Source organism: Motacilla alba, chromosome 6, assembly GCF_015832195.1.
Source record: "Motacilla alba alba isolate MOTALB_02 chromosome 6, Motacilla_alba_V1.0_pri, whole genome shotgun sequence".
Taxonomy (NCBI): Eukaryota; Metazoa; Chordata; class Aves; order Passeriformes; family Motacillidae; genus Motacilla; species Motacilla alba.
Window position 1 is genome coordinate 33207729 of NC_052021.1, and position 17597 is coordinate 33225325.

The following is a 17597-nucleotide window of genomic DNA, read 5'->3' on the forward strand; positions in this document are numbered from 1 at the left end:
CTTACATGCTAACAGCAAAAATGAAATAGGTTTATTCTCATTGCTTAAAGGAAGCATGAGGTGAAGTTCAGAGCTCCTGAGAAAGAAATCTTTGGGTTTGAGCATCAGCAGAGCTGAGCAGAGGCCCAGTGAAATGGGGAGGGGAGCCAATATCTCACCCCACACAGCTGCTGCTGGGGTCCAGCTGTCTTTATCTAAGAGTGAATTATGGCAAAGGGCCTGATTTCTTTCCCTCTCCACATACAACTTGTCATTTTATTAACTCTGAGCTCCTGGTTGTGGCCCATTTCACAATTTCTCTGAGATCCAGCAAAGTGATGCCAAAGTTCAATATCGAAAATGTAAACTTATCAGAGCATGGCCTGCAACAGGGACTGGGAGAAAATTGATTTCTAGCTCAGTAATTCCACTGAATTGCAGGATTTTTTTTTTCTGCTAGCAAATCTTTTTATTCCCGCAAACTAGTACATAAAATGGGTGACCCCTTAAAAACAAATAATTACCAAGGCTGATCCATCATGCTTGAAACAGTACTCTACCCTTGCCTGAGATAATTTAATAAATAGCAGCTTTTGACAATTTTCCAGGTGCTATAAATTGAAAAATAACCTAAACACTGACTTGTGTGCTACAGAACTGCCCAAGAGACAGCTCCACAAACCTGCCTTGACCTCCAAGCAGAATTTGACTAAGCAACTTTTCAAAGGAAAATCGGATTTGGTTTCAACTCCAGACTGTATTGATGTCCTCAGTGAAGAAGAGATATAAAAATAAAATTGGAGAATTATCTTTTCTCAGCTGTATTGCAGCATTTAATGAAAAATGAATGCACTGAGCTCTCTTTTTTTAGGCAGCAAAATGCACTGTCATTACTAATCATGACTTACTTTGCCATTTTGCAAACAGATATTGTATTTTAGCAAGTAAAACCTGTCATTAGCTGTACACATACTCCTGTTAACTCAGGTAAATCTCTGAAAGACTCATGTGTTTCATTTATTTCCTTTTACTTCCTTCAGGAGTCTCTGCAGCCCTCCTGCTCCCAAAACAAATGACTATTTTCTCCTGAGCTGATTTTGAAGGAGATAAGAGCACCCAGCAAAATGAAAGCCCTGAAAGCTTTCAAAATGATTGCTTTACTTGGGGTGTCTGCAGCTATAATGAAGATGCTTCTTCAGAAGTAAGATGTTATGCAGAGAAATAATTCCTTCCCCTGATCCCAGCAAAGCCTGTTATGGATGGGAACACAAAGCATGGTGTCTCTGCTGGCAGTGTCAGTGAGTAAATACCATAACAGAGCAAATACTTGATGGGACTTAGCCAGATAAAAGATAAGCTTTGTAATTAAAATGGCTTGCTGCATTATTTCTAATTAAGGCATTCATGCTGTCAGAGGACAAAAAACATTCCTGCCTTAAGGGGTTTTTATTTGTAAAAAGCAGTTTTAACTGCTTCTTTTAACAAGCCATATTTTGTATAGATCCGTATTTATACACGCACATAAATATGCACATACATACACACAAATACAAGTACAAAGTACAATCACAACACGCTTATGGCCTGGATTTAAAAAAAAACCCAACCAACATCCTCCCCATGACTCCCCCAGTGAGGAAAGACACCCAAGCCCTCAACCTCTGACATGAACTTTTGCACTCTGGGAATCAGGTATTTAGGGGCTTTTTTCCCCAAACAGAACCAGGCCTTTTCTCCATAACTGATCATCCATGGCTGCCATAATTATCACATTTTAATGGGTCTATTTCCAAGAAGCTGAAAAAAATGTTAAAAGCCACGTGGCTCAAACCCCAGAGCTCGCCTTTAAAGGCTGCCTCTAAAAATTCATGTGTAGGATCAGAGCAGTCACAAAGACACTGAAGGCAACAGTAAAAAAAAACCAACCCAAAAAACCACACACTGAGCTGTTTCATCCCAGAGCTCAGATCCTGGCAGAGGATATTTTGGATTTTAAGGATGAAGCATCATCTCTGCCCACGACAGCCCAGCCTTACCGTGAGATTGCGTGTGAGAACCACGTCAGTGCCGTCCTGCAGATAATGGGTCTCTGTGAAGCCTCTGGCCAGCAGGCCCCTGGAAGAAACAGAGCACAGGGAATATTGAGGCCACCTCACCTTGAATTTATCCTCCTGTGGTTCTGTTTGAGATAAGGATCAAAGCCAGGCATTAAGGATTCAATGGCTACGGGGAATAAGGGAAAATGGAACTCCAGATATTGAAGCTGCAGGACACAAACACTTCCTGTGGTAATTGTGAATAGACTACAAGTTTCCAGACTGTTTTCTCTTCCAAATGAAGACTCTGTGCCAGCACATCTCAGTGTTGAATCTTCCATGTAATTTTCAACACATTTTAGGTTAAATCTAGGGAGATCTGGGGTTTAGAGTATTGTTAAGTAATGGTGGTTTGTTGAAAAGGAAAATGTTTTCCCTGTGTTCCTTATTTTCCATCTAATCTGTTGTATTCATCAGCAAGTGACCACCCAAAGTCTAATTTAGCACTTGGTGAGTGAAACAAACTCCTCCTATTGACACTCCAGGGAAAACACTGCATGAACACCACGGAATTCACAGCACTGGATTTACCCTGATTGTCTGAAAGGATATTCACGAATGGAAATTTAACCATTTCACAGGAGACTCTGCAAGATCACGTCCTGGACGAGGCAGTTTGTTCCCATTCCCTCCACACCTCCCCTCCTGCCTTTGGCAACGAGATAAAAAATTTGGACTTGCAATTGTCATTTTCCAGGAATCTCCAGGGAGGGGCATGTGTGTGACAACCACAGAAACTTCTCTTTTTGTAGGGAACTCATCTCAGGCATCTGCCTTTTTTTAAAAAAATAAAAACAAGTGTTGCTATTGATCTGTTTTCGACTCCTTATCTAAAGAGCATTTCTGACAGAGCCAGAGGGAGGAACACTCATTCACATTTACTCCTAACACAGGTCTTGAGTTGTGCTCCTCATCACAAACACCCTTGAGTTTTGACAAAATTCCTGGCGAGCTGCAAAAGCACAATACAGAAGGAGCCAAGAGATAAATGCCACCATCACCTTCAGAAAACTGGAGAGTGTAGAACATCGAAAATCCCTGGCTCTGTGTTTCACAATGCTCATCCTGTTCCCCTTCTAAGAGGTGTTTCTCCCTTGGGTTGTTCATCTGAACAAACCAAGCCCTTTATTTTATTTAAAGCCGGTTAATGCTGCACCCTTGCAAATATTGTGGTGGGAACCATTACGCAGTTGTGGTACACATTTCTTGTGTTTGTATCAACATTATAAATGGAGCATAAACACACATTTAATTTTCATTACTGATTAATTTGCAGCACATTAATATCCAGTGGCTCCATCAGGATCTGGTTGTGCTAGGAACTCTACAAACACTTACTAGGGAGAAAACCCAGCTTTAAAAGCCTCTGGAAAAAAATAATAACGAAACAAGACCAAAAACAAAAAATAAAAGGAAAAAAAGAAGATAAGGAGGTGGCAAGGCAAAAAAATGAAGCCCCAACACATTATAGTGAGCACTCAAGCAGAGATTCTCACATTTAAATTTAAAATTTTTCAGCTTGTGGAAAATATTACCATATTAATTGATATGGAATGGTAAAACGCTGCAGCATTTGGTGGGTTTGTAGCAAGTGGATCTCAGGCAACAACCACACCCACAGCAGGATTTGGGTGCCCAACCAAACATCTCGTGTTGATTTAGATGCACAATAATAAATCCCACCAACCAGCTCCACAGGGACACCCGTGGGGCCTCAGAGGACACTTGGCTGCAGTGGTGATCCCACCCCTTGTGCCTGGAGCCTCCACAAACCCTGCCAGGAACAGAGGGGGCTGTACCCAACAGTCATGGAATGGTTTGGGCTGGAAGAGACCTTTGAGATCTTCCAGTTCCACCCCTGCCATGGGCAGGGACACCTTCCACTGTCCCAGGGTGCTCTGAGCTCCATCCAACATCCCTTGGACACTGCCAGGGATGCAGGGGCAGCCCCAGCTTCTCTGGGCACCCTGTGCCAGGGCCTGCCCACCCTCCCAGGGAACAATTCCTTCCCAAAATCCCATCTAAACCCACCGTGTCAATTTGGAGCCACTCCCCTTGTCCGGTCACTACACTCTCTTGCAAAAAGTCCCTCTCTGTTTCCTACTGTCACATTATGACAAAGAGCAGCTGCTTTCATAATTAGCTTTATTTATCTAACACTGCTAACTTCTGCACTGGGCAGGCATTAATTGCCTTTGTAAAGGCAAGATCCTATTGCTGAAGCCAACAGAGTTTCACTGTGCAGTTTTTGGAAATGAGAGTCCATCCAGGACAGGGGAGTGAGTTTCATTCAATGGCACAAAAGTACAGGGAAAGGTAACAGATGTAGCAGAAGGACAAAGTGATTGAGCAACTCACTTGCTTTGTGCTCTGCTGTTTCCAAGGTGTTTGACAGCAATGATGATAAAGGTGACCTTTCTGCTGCTGTTCATTCTGCTCTAAGGCACAGATTTAGAAAACACTTCATAGATCCACAGGTTTGAACACCAGAAGGGATTTGTGATCACCAGCCTGCCCTGCCCCATTACAGGGGTCATCTGACCCGAATTTATCTTCTGCTACAATGACAGGGAAGGAACCAGATCCATTTTCCTACTGTAAAGAGCCCCTGCCTCGATCTCCCATGAAGATGGAGCTATCACAAACCTGACAGGATTTTAACTAAGCCCAACCTAACCCCACAGCACTTTGTATCTGTTTAACTGTGCCAACATTCACTTTCCAGCCACTGGATTGGATCTCAGTCTCTCGCATCAGAGCTTTGTTTTTGTTTGAGGCTTCCATGGAAAGTTCTTCCCACTAAAGTGAGGAAATGTAGCAGGTGAAGAAATTCCTGGTGCCAGCAATGTCCCTGTCAGGATGAAAGTTTGATATAGATCCTGAAAATACTGGCTGAAAGGAAGAATTCCCAGTGTGAGCTGTAAAAGACTGGTGACAGCACCAAGAGTTGGAATCCCACTGCTGGACTGACCTCAGGAAAGCAAAAGAATGCCCCAATGTGGGACAAAGAGTTGTGGCTGCTCCTGGATCCCTGGCAGTGCCCGAGGCCAGGCTGGACAGGGTTTGGAGCAGCCTGGGACAGCGGAAGGCATCCCTGCCCATGGCAGGGGTGGCACTGGGTGGGATTTAAGGTCCTTCCCAACCCAAACCACTCTGTGATTCCGTGATATCAAACCATGGAAATTTCACGTGGCACTGGGGAAAGCAGAGAGCTTTGCAGGGCTCTGCACCACCCCTCCTTCAGTTTGGTAACTCAGCCATCAGCACTCAGATCTGCTCTGCTGCCACACCCCGGGTGCTGCCAGCCTGAGCCTGAGCCAGGGAAAGGCTTTCCCCACTCTGCACAGGGGGAGCACCTCTGAGACACTGCCAGGGAGCCCAGCAGCTCCTGGCAGAGGAAGGAGTTTTATCCCCACTTGCAAAATGGCCAATATCCTAAAAGCTGTGTCGCTGGGTGTGTAGGGCTGGTACCCAGGGACAGCAAGGCATTTCTTGACAGGTTATGAAAATTAAGTGTAACAAGCACTCAGATTCCACTACTGAGTGTGCACCACTTCACTTTCCAATTATGGCAATAATGTTTAACATAGCAAACAATCAATCCAGCATGTGTATCTATCAGGTAATTTAATTACCCTCCCACCCCCCAAAGATATGCAATACAATGGATTGATTTACATTTCTGGTTTTGACCCAGAGTAAAGGAGATTAATAGAGGAAAGTAAATTAATTTAGATGGCAAGCTACTTAACCTAATTGGATCAATGTAATTCTGAAAGAGCAGGGATCAAAATAACATTAATATATCATAGAGCAATTCATCACCATGTCTGGAGTTTCAAATGTTGCCAGCTACAATGCTCAGCAGTACCAGATGATTATCAATACTTTGCCCTGCATGAAAGACAGAAACAAATGCTATGAAGAACTGCATCAGCTGCTTGATGTGACTTCAAAATATCAGCTGGAACAACATTACAGCTTTCTCACTGATGATCCAGAGATGCAGAAGTGCAATTCTTGAGCACAATTACTTACACACTTGGTCACTGTGTTTATCAGCACAGGGATTTTTTCACATTTCACAGAATCACAGGATGGTTTGGGAAGGAAGGGACTGTAAAGCCCATCCAGTTCCACCCCCTGCCACGGGCACAGACACCTTCCACTAGACCAGGCTGTTCAGCATCAAATTTCCCAGAGCCAAATGAAGAAGCAGAAGCTTCCATGGCCCAGAAAAATAAATTTTATGCCTCCTGATCTCTAACAGACACATCACAGGCTCCCTCATCCTCTGTAAGTCAGCAGAAAGCTTCCATGTCAGACTTGCTGAAATGTCTTCAGGTGTCAAGCAGGTAACCTAAGCCTCAGAGAGAATGATGAATGTTATTTAAACTTCTAATCCTCACCTTCCTGGCCCCCCACAAGGTGAAATCTGAGGTGGTTTGTTTGAGGAGGGGAAAAATGTCCTGGTTCAAGCACATCAGATTTTTTTTGCTCAATCCATTTAATGACAGGAGTGGTAATTTAACACACTGCCTCTCACTTGCAAATGAGAAAATCAGTCTCCGCTCTCCAGGCACCGATATATTATTTCAAAAGGTTATAATGATATTTCATCACCCAGGGAGACTCAGACAGACAGTCACAGGAGTCAGAGATGGAAAAAATCTAGTGGATCATGGCAAGGGCCTCCTGGAAGCCAAGTGTGCCAGAGATCAAACCAGGCTCTGCCCCATCGAGCTGCTAAGTCAGGAGCAATGCTGATCCCACCACCTTCCAGGGGAGGTTACTTTGCATTCCAACAGCTGTTACTGTCATGATGCATTTCCCAAAATCCAGCCTTTTCTAGCTTTTCCTAGCCCACTTCTTTCACCAGCTGAGACAACTGCTTTCCCTCTTGGTATGTCTGTCATTTACACAGTGATGTAAATAAATATTATTATTATTATTATTATTATTATTATTAACACAGAAAAGTGCAGATTATTAGCCAATTGTCCTTCAGCCATCCAGGCACCAAGTACAGAATATCAGCCTGTAAAAAAGGACAAGAACTGTGCATTCTTCATGTCAGTGCTACTCAGGAAAAATCTCAGCATCAATCATCTCAGCAGGAGCAGACCCTGGGGTCCAGCATCACAGGGATGCCCCCTACCTGGTTTCTCAGCAGTGAAGAGAAGGTGCTGTGCCCTGTTGACCTCTGGAGAGGAACAGAACACTCTGTGTGCTCTGAAGGCTGATCTTCTGCTCCCCCTTGCCTTTGATTCACAGCTCTGTGTAGTCACTCCACTGTAGGAACTGCTGCTTTAGGAAGAGCATTAAATACTCCCACGGCTCTGGAAGGGATGGCAGGCAGCTGCTGTGCTGCCCTGGGGGACAGTGCCCACAGAGGGGCTGCAGGGCTGGCTCAGGTGTGCCCCTGCTCCTCCCTTCCCCTCAGGGGGGCTGCCTGCACTCACACACCCCCTGACCTCTACTCAGACTTTTTATTTTTACTCTGTTTTCCCAATGATCAAGTGCCTTTTTTCTCCCCCACTCAAGCACTGCCTCACTCTGTTACACAAACTCTTATTAAAACCCCTCTGGCAATGCATTTGAAACCTTTCCTACATCTGGAGGAGGTGAAGAGACTGAAACAGGATGGTGAACAGGCAGTTATAAAAAATGTCATTTATTCTGCCTGCTGACACCAGCCTACTCCATTAATTCTTAAGTATCTCAATTCAGGTCATTTTGACCTTTACACTGAAATTAGTTGTTATTTCTTCAATTGCTGCATTTTTTCCCAGGTACATCCAGAGGAATAAACAAGCCTGTTGAACCTGCTGCCTCTGCTGTGGGGGTCTCAGTGCAAGCACTCACAAAGGTGATGTTCACAGAGGTGTTTTTCAATTCTTCTTTCTCATTACAATGTAAAAAATGAGTTCAGCATGGGTAATGAGTTTCCCATGCACTGCTACCTAACACCATTCTATTCACAAAACCATCTCATATTCTCTAAACACACCACATTCTTTCCCTTGTTTAATTATCTAAAGTGATTTGAACTGCTTTTGGACATTTTCCCATTGAATGTCTCCACTTCATAATATCCTATCTGCCACACTCCAGTGTGCTGCCACAGAGGGGCTGCAATGTCATAATTGAAGAACCTGAGAGATTGAAATTCGTGAGCTTAATTAGCACAACAATTCAGAGGAAAAGAAGGGAGTAAAATAAAACTATAATAGCTGGGCAATCAACCAAGCAGCCCAGGTTTCAAGAGTAACTCTATGGTAGTAGCCTGCAGCCTATTTCACATGGTCTGGAGATAGACAATTTGAGTAGATCATACACTAGATTTGGAAAATATGTCTTGGTGCTTGCACCCAGTCCTTTTGATGCAGAAATTCATATAATCCTGTGCCTGCTGGAGTCCATGTCAAAATGTATCCCCTGGAATGAGTGGAACAGTGCCTGGCACTCTGAGAACCAGTTCTGACAAACACATGCTGCAGGTGAGATCCAGGCTCTGGGTGATCCCTGCACAGTGTGGGAACAGGCACTCACACTTAGCTGCTCTCTGGCCTGCTGGGGACAGGGAGAGAAGAGGGACAAATCCTCCTTTTAAAGCCTGCTGGGAACAGGGAGAGAAGAGGGACAAATCCTCCTTTTAAAGCCCCCAAGCACCCTGTGCTCATAACTCATCACTGCATGTGGTGGCAGCGTGCAGAAAACCCAACAGCCTGAGCCAACAAATCTGAGCAGCTGAGGGAGGAACACAGCTCCCTGGCTGGCAATCACCCCGTGATGGAAAGCTTTCTTCTTCCCTGACTGCTGGGCAAATAATGCATGAGCTTCATCTCCCCAAATTTCAATGGGCAAATGTTGTATTTTCAGAGTTTTCTGTTGTTGGGAGGAATGATGAATCTGACTCCATGTTCTCAGAAGGCTAATTTATTATTTTATGATCTATATTACATTAAAGAATACTATACTAAACTATACTAAAGAATACAGAAAGGATACAGACAGAAGGCTAAAAGATAATAATGAAAACTCCTGACTCCTTCCAGAGTCCTGACACAGCTTGACCATGATTGGGCATTAAGTTAAAACAATTCACATGAAACCAATGAAACAATCACCTGTGGGTAAACAATCTCCAGCCACATTCCAAAGCAGCAAAACACAGGAGAAGCAAATGAGATAATTATTGTTTTCCTTTTTCTCTGAGGCCTCTCAGCTTTCCAGGAGAAGAATCCTGGGCAAAGGGATTTTTCAAAAAAATATGACTATGACAGGCAAAGACTGAAATGAAATCCAGCACGTTGGTGGCCTCCCGTGCTGTTCTGGGCCCTCAGTGCACACCCCACTTCCATCACTCACTGTCACATTTATGTCATCATTTACCTGCCAAAACGCCAGCATTTATTTATCACTCTAATTCCAAAATGTTAATGAAGAGACTACTGCTAACCAGTGTGTGGGGAAAGCAAAAAGAAGCTAAATAACACTTTTCCAACAAAGCAGATGGGTAACAATAAGTTATTTCCCTAAAATGGCTTAAACTTGGTCAAGATGTCCATGGTATCCCTAATGGGATGGGTTTAGGTGACCCTACACCTCAGATGGGAGTTGAGGGAAGAAACAACACGCAGGGGATGTGTGGGGGAATCAAAGGAAGACCAGCAAGGTTCACTGTGTCTCCACACAGCAAAACTTCTCCAGCAGGAGAGGGAATGGCAGTCCATTCCCAATGGACTTTGAGTGGAGCTGATCAACCTCACACATCCCAAAAGCCAAACTCACATCTGGATTCCCAGCATTCCCATGTTAACCTCAAAGACTTCCAGACTGCTTTGCACTGTCCAGTTCTGATACACCAGAGCTTACAGCACCTCTCTTGGAGTTGTACTTGTGAGGAATATTTCAGATCAGCTCCCTGAGCTTCCCTGGGTGGTGGATTAACAGAAATCCTGTCACTGGGTCAGCTGGGCTGGGTGCCATGAAAAGCAAACATTTCAGGAAAGGCTCCAGAATAACACAAGCCACAAATTGTTGTCAGGGACAGAGAGGTGCTGGTGCTTACTGGCGAATGGATTTTTGATGGGAAAACACAATTCTGTGCATTTAGGCAAAGCCTGTGGGCTGCCTGCTTTGGGGAGACTTTACTGCTCGAGCTGCACGGAGTGGTTTCAGTTTCAGGGAATGGAAGTGGCTGCAGTGAAACCCTGCAGCAACGTGCCAAAAGTGAAATAACCACTGAACTCCTGCTCCTCTGAAGTATCTGTGGCAGGGATCAGCAGGAATGTGCTCTGCCACCACGCAGGCTGAGCCCAGACCCATCTGTGTGAGAGCTCTGGGTTGGCATGGGCTGGACTGAAGACTCCTGGAAGCTTCTGGAAGGCTGCCCTTCCACAGATCTGCTCCTCACATGGCAGTGCTGTGGCTGCTGATGGAAAGCACACCTCCCAGTGCTGTGCTTCCACTAAAACCTATACAAGACAATCTAAGAGCTTTCTGTGACATTCTGATCTTGCCTGCCCAGTACAGCGCTGGAGCTGCGGATGCAGGGAGCCCTGAACAAAACCAAGGCTTGATCCCCAGGATCACTGAGATGTATCAGAAGCTCAGAGGCTCAGACCTCACAGGCTGGTGGAACCCTGGGTACTGAGCATTTCATACTTTCTGTACTGACAAACACTGACCCCCCAAGAAACACTACACTTAACCTGAAGCCATAGAGAAAACTTCCAAAATTGAATAAGAAAACTAAGATTATGAGTGAGTAGTTTGACTGGAAATGTGTAATATCACACAGTCGAAAACATAGAGTTTAAAGTTTTAAAATACAGTAATACACATAAAACAAGATAGACGTTTTAAAGCAGAGACTAGTCCTTATTCTTCACCTTCTTCTTCATGAGTTTAGGCAGTATTGTGTAATTAAATAAAAAAATCTGCATTGCAGAACACAAGAACTTAGTTATTAAGTTAAAAGTAAAAATAATTTAAGTGTAATTTCTTAATTAGACAGTTTTTCTTTTAAAAGCCTTATAAAAAAAGAGATACAACTCAATTTTTAACTTATTAGAGAGTATTACTACAGAACTCACAGTTTGTGAAACTATAATATAAAAACTAATTAACATCTGAATCCAAACAAAAAATACCATCTCACACATTTAATCCCAAACTTAAAAAAAAACAAAACCAAAAAAACCCACAACAACAACAACAACAAAAGATCCACAACACGTGGAAGACATGATGTTTTTAATGCATTATTTTCCAAAATCCCAACACTGCCTTTCATAAAACTCAAACATTCTTCCCAGGCCCTGTAGCACTCCTAGGATGGCATATTTTCAGGCAGTAGTAAGTCTGGAGATACTGGGCTGGAAAGCTGTCAAATTCTATTTGAAATGTCTCAGTTAATTAAATATGTCACTCGTAGCTGAGTAAAATTATGCTGCTGAACAGATGTCACTGGGCAAATTGTCTGACTGTACTTGCATCTGAACATTTTCAGACTGCTACGGAATCCTGCTTAAAAGATCCAAGAAAACTGCTCCTAACACGGAAAATTTATAAACATAGAAATTTAAGTGAGTCCAATGAAAAATCAGAACGTATTAAAATAGAACTAACGAAATGCAAACAGAGCTGAGGGATTACAAAAGGTTATTGCAAGCATCTGCAATGCTTTTAGGAAGCCAAGCTCCTACAGTAATGAAAAGTCACTGAGCCTAAGTTTATCCTTAGACTCCAACCAACAATTACACCCTTTTTGTACCTTATTCCTGCTTTGGAGTGTGTGCCTGTAGGCTTGCATTTGCATTTTTAATTTTAAAGAAGTTTTATTGCCATTTCTGCTAATTTGTCGAAACACGAAATCGTATTTTGGTTTTTAACTAAACCCACAATTTCCTCCTTGCCACCAGCATGAACCACTTGCTCTAAGCAGGCTGTGCTCATATTTCCCTTGCAGAATCATGGGCTTTTAGAGATATATCTTTATTTTGTCCTGTGCCTCAGTGTCCCTCTCACTAACCTTATAAAATGCTGGGTGAAGAGGGCAGAGATCCTAAGGAGATCTCTGTGTTTAAATCCCAAGCCTGTAAATCTCCTTTAAAACTCCGTAGGTGCAAAAGCCCTAAAATAAATGGCAGCTTGTCAATCCACAGGTCCACCCAGTCCTATATTCTGTCTCCCCCAGTGGCCAATACTAAGGATATAACTCATGAAGAGGAGAAGAATTCTACATCTCCCCAAAATACTGCTCCTGCTCTGCCTCTGAATCCTTTATGGGCCAGGGATCAATGCAGGCTGGAAGCTGAGATTAAACACAAGCTCACAAGGGTGTTCTCAGTGTCTCCTGCCACTCTTCCTCCCCAATTAAAGCAGTGACTTCCATGAAGATCAATTAATTTGGCAGCACAACCAGGCTGCAGCTCTGTGCTCAGGCTCTGCAGGCTGCTCCCGTGGAGAAGGCTTTGATTTCAGTGCCCAGCACAAGCTGAGTGGGACAGAAAACCAGCCAGGAACGTTCCCACCGTGTCAGGAACCTGGGTGGATTTGTTTGGAGCTGCCTGGGAATGCTGATGGGGTTTTCTAGGGTGTGAAGGTTGTTCTTACCTGTGTGGGACCCCTGTCAGCTCCCATCCAAAACCCCCCAGATGCTCTCTGGCTTTGCCAGCAGCACATTTCTTGCACACAGGTGTCGCTGGATGACACTGAAACACTTCTTGAACAAGCACATCCTCAAAGACAGGGGTTGCCCCCACCCTCAGCCCCTGGCCAGGGGAACACATCCCAAACTCCGAGCAGCTGCTGGAATATGGCACTGTGGTGTCTGGGAAAGCCTGCAGGGATACTTCAAATAACATTAGGCTGTACTCTCAGAGGTCAGGGCTCATTTCCAACTAACTCTGCTTCAAGATAGGACTTAAAATTAGGATGAGGTGATTCAAAACAAAACCAGGCCAGAGCTACCAAGCAATGAGTGAGTTTATAGGGTGAAGGCAGCTGAAAGGATGGGGGTTGAAATATTTCTCCTTCCTTTCTCTTTCTTAGCCATTAATTATGTTCCTACATCCCCTGCATTTTGCTTTAATCTTTCTCCATCATCTCTTCTTTTCCCTGAATCATTCCCCCCAACCCTTCTTTCATCACCTCATGCATGCTGAGGTTTATTACTCAACAGGAAAAACATTTTCCTCGGTACATAAAAACACAAAAAAGCAACACAACCACGCTGGGGCTTTTCTTTAACAAGCTGAAACCTGTGGGTACCACAGCAGGGAGTGAGGCTGGCACCTGTCAGTGCCCAACTCCACAAGATGTGGCATCAGTGGGATCTTTAAGGAGGTGACACTGCTCACCACCCTGCTGCCAGGTCAGGCTCCATGCTCGTGTTTTTCAGGCAGCACAGGAAAATAACCAGTGAAGTCAGGAAGGGTAAATTAGTTTTTAACGTCTTTCTTTGCTTTTTCACCTCTCTCTGCTCTGCACTTCCCCTGAATCTAATTCCTTGACTCTGCCATGTGTCAGACCCCTTGATGAGCAAATTAAACCCATCAATCCAACAGCAAATGGCTGCAGGGGAGCACCAGAGCAACGCCTGTGGCTTTGGGGAGCTGAGCCACGGCTGAGCAGATGGACGTGGGAAGGAAGGACAGCAGAGGGCTGAGCCACCAGCATCCCTCCTCCTCCTCCTCCTGCACTCACAACACAGAGAGAAACCTCGGAGCCCCAGCTCCTTCTTCTTGTGCTCATTTAGGAACTGATTCATGTCACGAGCAGATTCTGACTCCTCTCTGCAGTGAGTTTTTGGTCCAAACTCACTCCTCACCCACTCTGAGGCCGCAGTGAAGTCACTGGTTTAGTGAGAGAAGGATCAGACACCATCTTTTAGTGGTTAAGACACAAAATTATAATTTTCTTTTCAATTCCAGGAAGTAATTAGTTTATAATAACATTTAACATTTAGTTGCTGACAGAGATATGACACTTATCTTACATAAGTCATTTTAATTATTCCTACTAACCAAGACCTCAAAAATATTGTGCAGTCTGAGCTAACAATGCCTTCCCAGATATTTCTGCTCCTACTGTCATTTGAAAAATTGATGCCTAGAGCATCAGCATTTATCAAGCTCATTATAGATTTCATCCAAATGACTACAGATAATTAAAAGTATGCTTCATTTTTATTGTAATGTTTTCCCCCCTAACACTGCAAAGTAATTCCGTTGTTGCTCAGGGTTTCAGGAATGAATATAGACTCATCTGCCAGAAAATGAAGTTCCACAGGAATATAGGCAAACTATTCACATACCCAGATGTGAGTCAAACGTGCAGAAATTATATGTGCGCACACACAAATATATTTATATATATACTTTGCAGTCCTATGTGCATTTTCACATGCATTAAACAGCCTTAAAAATGAATTGCCAATTCAGAGAGAGCTACAGACTCTTGGGTAACCACTCCCTGAAAATCAGTCTTCTCTAAAGCACTTGGGCAAGTTGAACACACAAAAAAGCCCTTCAGAATTTTATTTTATACTTATATTTATCTATTTCTATATAAAATATATGCACCTGCTGCCCCATCCTCTTCCATCACACAGATTTATTCACACTTAAATGCAGCAAGTTTATGCTACTACTGCTGACCTGAGAAATCCTGGCAGCCTTTGCTTTATTTTGTGTAACTGCATGAGGAAACAAGAATTTTGGGAAACTGTTCAAGAGGATTCTGGAGAGCCCCCCTGCCCCAGCTAAGGTTTAAGTGATGTATTGAAAGTTTTTAGTGATGTAAAACCCTTCAGGAGATTGCAGAGCTAGCTGGGCTTGCTCTGCAGTGGCAACTGTGTCATGCACAAGTGAAAATTAGGATTGCTGGACAAATGCAGGGTTGTATTTCCACACAGAACTGAATGAACTTCATTTTATTCTATTACTCATGGATCAGGCTGTCTGTCATACCTGGAACTGCTATGGCTCTTGTTAATAACGCTTATACAGAACTATAAAATTGATGGGGTTTTACTGCTTCTGAGGTTGCAGAATTTAGTACAACCCTGAGTTTGACTGGCACAACCACCACACACTGCACACAGGAATCTGCCTCATTCCAGGATCCCTAACACTACTTGAATTAATTAACTTCATGTGTGATCCATTTTCCTTGGCCCCCCCTTACCACCAGGAGCTTTATGTTTTTACATGACTTCCCGTGTTACTTTGAAACTCAGATCACCTATAAATAGCAGTGGCATTAAAAAGCAATTACAGATACATGCCTTTTCAATGTCCCTATTGTAATCCACCCTGGCAAATCAGAGAGATATAATGAGACAGACACAGAAGAAACTCTCCTGATTTAGTGTTAGCATCCACACGAGGCAGTGCTAGCAAGGGGGTGCTGAGGCAGTTTCAGACTGAAATAAGAAAGAAGAAAAAAACCCATAATGAGAAGCATCTGACATAAATATTAGGAAATTGATCTATATTTTATAAAGGCCATTTTATCCAAGACAGTTTAGGTTTCCTCCCACTCAGGGAATGGATTCACAGTGAATAAACCCTTGACTCATGAGGGTATTTCACACGCAGATTTGGATTTTATGTAAATTATTTAAGTATGTTTTAGGAAGTTTGGGCAGTGATGTAGAAATGTTCCCCTGCCTGTGCACATCAGTCAAAGAAATAACACTCATCACCAAGGAATTCAGCAGGGCGAAAGCTTTGCCAGCAGGCTTAAGCCTAGACTGCAGCATGGAAAAGTTGAAGCTGTGTGATCCTATCCCTTAAATTTGTCTCCTGCTGATGACAGGAGGGGAAGGCAGTGCCTTGGCCCAGGCTGTTCCCAGGACAGCACACTGCAGGCTGCAGAGCCCCAAACCCACAGGGCCTGCAGACACAAGGGGGTGCCATCATAGCCAAGAGGAAAACTTGGCAACTGTTCCAGGGGGGATCTCAAATGAAAGGTTAATTACTACACAGACTCTCTGGCTTTATCTCCTGGTCATTACCAAACCTCTCAGAATCATCCTTCTTTCATTTGAGGTACACCCAGGCCAGGACATGTTCATCCATGCTGGAAGGATCAGGTGAGGTGAGATTGCTTTTAACAAGAGTGAACCAGAGAGACAAAAGCCCTGCAGGAAATCCATCCAAAAGAACTCTCCAAAAGAAAACTTTGAGACACCACAAGAGAATCACAGAATGGTTTGGGTTGGAAGGGACCTTAAATCCCACCCAGTCCCACCCCTGCCATGGCAGGGACACCTTTCACTGTCCCAGGCTGCTCCCAGCCCTGTCCAGCCTGGCCTTGGGCACTGCCAGGGATCCAGGGGCAGCCCCAGCTGCTCTGGGCACCCTGTGCCAGGGCCTCACCCTCACAGGGAACAATTTCCCTCCCAATAACTCATCTAAGTCTTTTCTCTTTGGGTTTAAAACCATTTCTCCTTGTCTTAGGCTCGAGGTAATCAACACATAATTATCCCAAAAAATACTCTTTGTTTCCTCATACACTGCTGAATTTTTACTCCTTAAATGTCCAAAAAGAGACACAAAACATGTCATACCTAAAACAAAGAGTGTTTTTTTCACTCCAGCCAGGTCAATACTCCCAGGGAAACGAGGCTGTTTACTTTGGTGAGAGATGCTCCCCCACAACTGTTCCATGGCAGAGAAGCAGAGATTTTATCAGGTTTTATCAGAGCTGTGCTGGTGGCTCAGCCAGGGGCAGGAGGATTTCTACCACTCCTGTGTCTGTCTGCTCCCACTGCCTGGTCCACAAAGGTTGCAGAGGAAGCACAAGAGAAGGGAGGTGCCAGGTTGTCAAGGAGATCTCAATAATATTGAACAAAAAAACTTCCATCAGGTGAGGGGGCAGATGATACAATCAGAGCCACCCACAAAATAGCAGGGAATGCAACAATTTGGGAAATGTGTAATAGGATCCTGAGCTGTTCCCCTCCAGACTTTTGGTTTTAATTAGATCCTTGTCCAAAATAATGGAAAGGGTTTTGATTGATCTTTTGTTTTGTTGTTTTTTTGGCTTGGTTTGGTTTTTTGTTTTTGTTTTGATGGCTGATGTGTAGATTGCAAAAAATGAGCTGCTCTGAGCTTAGACACTGATATCATGGTGCAATCGACCCAGCCCAGCCACATTCCCCTTTCCCCCTCAGTTCTGCCAATTCTCTGGTTTGTTTTCGGGCTGAGCAGGAAGGAGATGCTGCAGAAATTCCCAATATTCCCTCGTTAGGAGGAGGCAGAGCACGGCTGAGGTGCACGGAGTGGGCAGAGCATAAAGAGGTGCAGTAAAACTGCCTGACACCTCCTGCATGCAAAGCTCATCCATCCCAGGGATGGCAGCCCAGCAGCTCAGCCAGCTCAATAATAAAAGGCACAAAAGGCAAACAGAAATAAGGGAAATCAAAGCAAAAAGCACCAGAGAAACAGGTAGGATTTTTTTTTTCAATATTTGTAGGTATTTTCCAGGTGTCAGCAATGCTTTGGA

The 17597-nt window shown here is 43.9% G+C and overlaps 1 protein-coding gene across 2 annotated transcripts in view; it reads right to left on the bottom strand.

Annotated features, from left to right (window-relative positions):
• The window catches only part of ADAM12 (ADAM metallopeptidase domain 12), a 181017-nt gene that overhangs the window by 76554 nt on the left and 86866 nt on the right, over positions 1-17597 (bottom strand). For both annotated transcript variants that reach the window (XM_038141010.1, XM_038141009.1), the window contains exon 4: positions 2016-2094. In XM_038141010.1, coding sequence (XP_037996938.1) covers positions 2016-2094 — 79 coding nt within the window. The remainder of the gene's footprint in view (positions 1-2015; positions 2095-17597) is intronic.